Source organism: Limulus polyphemus, unplaced genomic scaffold (assembly GCF_000517525.1).
Source record: "Limulus polyphemus unplaced genomic scaffold, Limulus_polyphemus-2.1.2 Scaffold4812, whole genome shotgun sequence".
Lineage (NCBI taxonomy): Eukaryota > Metazoa > Arthropoda > Merostomata > Xiphosura > Limulidae > Limulus > Limulus polyphemus.
Window position 1 is genome coordinate 23,057 of NW_013670422.1, and position 4,028 is coordinate 27,084.

Genomic DNA, 4,028 nt, shown 5'->3' on the forward strand with positions numbered 1-4,028 from the left:
TGGTAATTACAGATATAGTGGAAGTCAGGTGAAGGATGGTAATTACAGATATAGTGGAAGTCAGGTGAAGGATGGTAATTACAGATAGAGTGGAAGTCAGGTGAAGGATGGTAATTACAGATGGAGTGGAAGTCAGGTGAAGGATGGTAATTACAGATAGGGTGGAAGTCATTCCTAGAAAGGAAGAAACTATTCAAATCCCTTTGTTAATTAATAATATTTAGTTATTTACGTCTTGAAGTCAGCGTTTCGCATGCGTTTCATTACTTCTATCTTTAAAATGAAGAAGCTGATTGTTAATTTCAATACGCCGACGTATTTTTTTTTTACCTTAGACTTTATACCACATCAGTAAACTGAATAGTTAGTGTAAATTACACGTCTATAAGATGTTCTGAACAAGATATAAATATAAACTCAACATCATACAAACGTTTCGCTTTACAAGTTCTTTATAGGTGCGTTTTCCACAAAAACACAAACCGTAGCCGATGGTATAAGGCTTCAAATTGTTGAAGTAAAAGCTTTGTACTGTCCGTTACGATTTGTGTATCAGTGGAAACGCTTCTGTAGAAGCTGTAAGGCGAAACGTTGAGTGTCCAATTAAATAAAAATAACAAATTTGGTGTTATAAGGTGTTTATTTGGTGTTTATTACCAGTATTCAAATGTTCTTTATGCACCACATAAGGTAAATAAATCTTGTCTTGATTCAATTTCATGTAAATATAGGTTCACTAAGCTGTTTCATAATTGGAATTTTCAACAGAAGAGCACATTACGCACACGTGGAAAAATTGACTCACTAGATTAAAGTATATTCGTCCCTAAATTTGAGCTTCTGATCGATAGAAAGGCATACAGCAACACCACTCGCCGCCCCAAAGGGTTTATTTAGCTACTTGAACCCGAATATCGTGATTGACTGCCATTTTTATAACGCGCTAACAACTGAAAGCGTTGTGAGTGTTCAACGGCATCACGTCTGTAACTTCGGACCTTACGATCCGTAGCACGGGACGCTAACCACAAGATTATGCCCAGCCCTATACAATCTAATTACTAAAGTTGAAATATACTATCAGCATACTGTTGAAAATATTAGTTAAATTGTAATACTGAATACATAATAATTAGGCTTAATAATTAGGCTTAATCCTCGTCATTCTAATGCTTCTTTTAGATTTTTACTGATTGCCAATAATCGATCCATCAAAAATGCCTATTAATAAATTCATTAAATAAAATGTGTTATTTATTTTTGACGAAATATGTGAATTCGTGGATTTTATTTTTTTTTCTCTCGCTGTTCTTATGTAGAAGATAATATGTACAAATAGATTATAAAAGCTTAATCCTGAAAGTTGATCAGCGTAAGTAATGGTTGGTTTTCTGTGCATTTGTTTACTTAACACAGAGATTGAGGGTAGAACAAAGAAAAGATTCGAAACACTTAATTTTATCAGATTTTAGAAAATAGTTATCAAACATATAAATTGTTTTTTTTTTTTCTAGGCTTTTCAATAATAATAATAATAATAATACAAAATATGAAATTCGATTATTTAGTGTAATAGGCCCTCAGAATTACCCCAGAGCCACCAGGGGGCAGTTTATAGAGCTACTGTTACAGATACTGCTTGCGATGGATTGTGAATTACAACTAACGCTCGAGATATTGGGAGTTTTAAGCATCTAACCACAACCCCTTTTTTCCCCTTATATTATCGGTTCTTCGTGTGGATTGTAACATCTTGTAAGAATATACGAGTTTGGATGTTGCTTGTATTCCATTACATCATTTATATGAAGATAAAATATAATGGGTAATCTGTACTATGCCCACCACGGGTATCGAAACCCGATTTTCAGCGTAATAAGCCCTCAGGCTTACAGCAGAGTTACCAGGGGGCAGTTTATAGGGCTACTATTACAGATACTATTTGCGATGGATTGTGAGTTACAACTAACGCTCGAGATATTGGGAGTTTTAAGCACCTAACCACAACCCTTAATTTTTTTTCTCATCTTGTAGGCTCGTATTTCCGTAAAGCTATTTTACAGTATTCCAGTCCTTGCTCTTTGGAACAGATGATATAAGGGTGGCTACCATTTGTTAGGTTTTAGTTTTTCATTTTCATTGTGTTTCGTACTGAGTTTCAATACGTATGGATATATAATGTCACTTTATGCAACAGCAAAACTTAAACTATCGAAAATAACGTTTAAATCAGAGCCTTTTTGTTTGTTCGTAATGTTGTCCAATCGCTAAGATATATATATATATATTTATTTAGTTTGAGCATTTCAATGTGCATGAATCCATTAGTTATAAAGTTCTATATTTCTACACTAAAAAGCATATATGTTTGATGTTGGTGTTGCAGGAGATGGTGAAGTCACGAAACAAAGAGATGACGTCGGCGATAGGCGAGATAAAATCGCTGACACAAGAAAAGTGTTTCTGGCCAGATGACGTAGACAACTACCCGTGTCTGGACGATCTACAAAACGAAGACAAATCACGCAGCGTCACCAAACGACCATCTGGTTCAGCAGAGGATCCCTCTCTTAACAGTGAATCTACCGACTCGAGCTCTGAGGTCGCCACGCCAGCCAAACCAAAACGACAGAGAACGTCGTCGTCGAACGGACGTAGGCGGCGACAGACATTAAATGCGCGGGAACGAAACCTTCGGAGGCTGGAGAGCAACGAAAGAGAACGCATGCGCATGCACAGTTTAAATGATGCCTTTCAAGCACTTCGAGAAGTTATACCCCACATTACCATGGAAAGAAAATTGTCTAAGATAGAAACCCTAACACTTGCAAAAAACTACATAATGGCACTTACAAATGTTGTTTGCGACATGCGAGGAGAAAACAAACCCTACAAGCTGTTATCAGCAAACTTAGATAGCAACAACAACGCCGATGATCACGGAGATACGCAAATCCAACTCCCAGAAAGCGCATTAATTCTTCAAGAAATAAATCCTAACCGTCAGGGGAAACTAGAGGGCGTACACCTTACCGAATACGATGTCAGCGTCCCCTCTCGGGGTGACAAAAGTCTTTAGTTGTAGAATTTGTCACAGGTCAGTTTCAACAGTTAAGAAGAAAAAAAAAGAAAATAAATTTGTGGCCATTCTTCAGAAGAACCATGAAGTTGAAATAGAAGGAGTGGATGAATATGATGATCACTCGTGGGATGATAAAACGCTTTAATTGTAGAATTTTTCGAAGGTCATTTTCAAAAGCTAAAAAACAACAAAAACAAGAAGAAGAAGAAATAGCGGTTTGTTGCCATTCTTGACAAAAACCATGAAGTTCAAATAGAAGTAGACGTCGCTGAACATGATATCTGTGCTCATTTCGTGATTACAAAACTCTTTAGTTGTAGAATTTGTCACAGGTCAGTTTCAAAAGATAAAAAAATGAAAAGAAATTTATGTTTCTTTGATAGATTGTTCAGGCAGAGTATTCGTGATGAAACTTTGTAGAATGGACGGTAACTGCCTGTTGTAGAGGACGACGTTTCGAAAGTCTTTCGCCTTTCGTCTTCTGGATCTGAAAACGGCAGGCGGAAGACTTTCGAAACGTCCTTCTCTACGCTTGTATCTCTACAACAGGAAGTTGCCATCCATTCTACCAAGTTTCATCAAATTTGTGGTCATTCTTCACAAGAATCGTGAAGGTCAAGTCAATGTCACGAATAAAATTAATAAATTAAAGCATTAGATTAGATTCGACTTGTACAGGCTTTATGATTTTCGAAGAGTGTTATAAGTATATAATGAATAAAAAAAGCTAAAAAATGGCATTGAATGCAATGGAATAAGAAGAAAATAAAGTTTTCTTAAAAAAGTAAAAATAAAAATAAAATTATGAAAACGATGAAAGATAAGGAAAAATATTTGGTGTAAGTTAGAGCTTCATAAATTTAATGACTTGATATTTGAGCTCATGTCCCTAATCCAACATTTACATATCATTATCATTATGGCTGTGTTCAATGTGAAAAGTTAT

The 4,028-nt window shown here is 35.7% G+C and overlaps 1 protein-coding gene across 1 annotated transcript; it reads left to right on the top strand.

Moving 5' to 3' along the window:
* The first annotated feature begins 2,391 nt into the window (after window positions 1-2,391).
* LOC106471724 (protein dimmed-like) lies at window positions 2,392-3,824 on the top strand. The gene has a single exon (XM_013932345.2). It carries the CDS (start codon window positions 2,414-2,416, stop codon window positions 3,077-3,079), a length of 666 nt encoding a protein of 221 aa, XP_013787799.1. The 5' UTR covers window positions 2,392-2,413; the 3' UTR covers window positions 3,080-3,824.
* The last annotated feature ends 204 nt before the right edge of the window (window positions 3,825-4,028 follow it).

Excerpts from the sequence above, each read along its gene's own strand:
- LOC106471724 (XM_013932345.2), top strand. The coding sequence starts at position 2,414 with ATGACGTCGGCGATAGGCGAGATAAAATCGCTGACACAAGAAAAGTGT.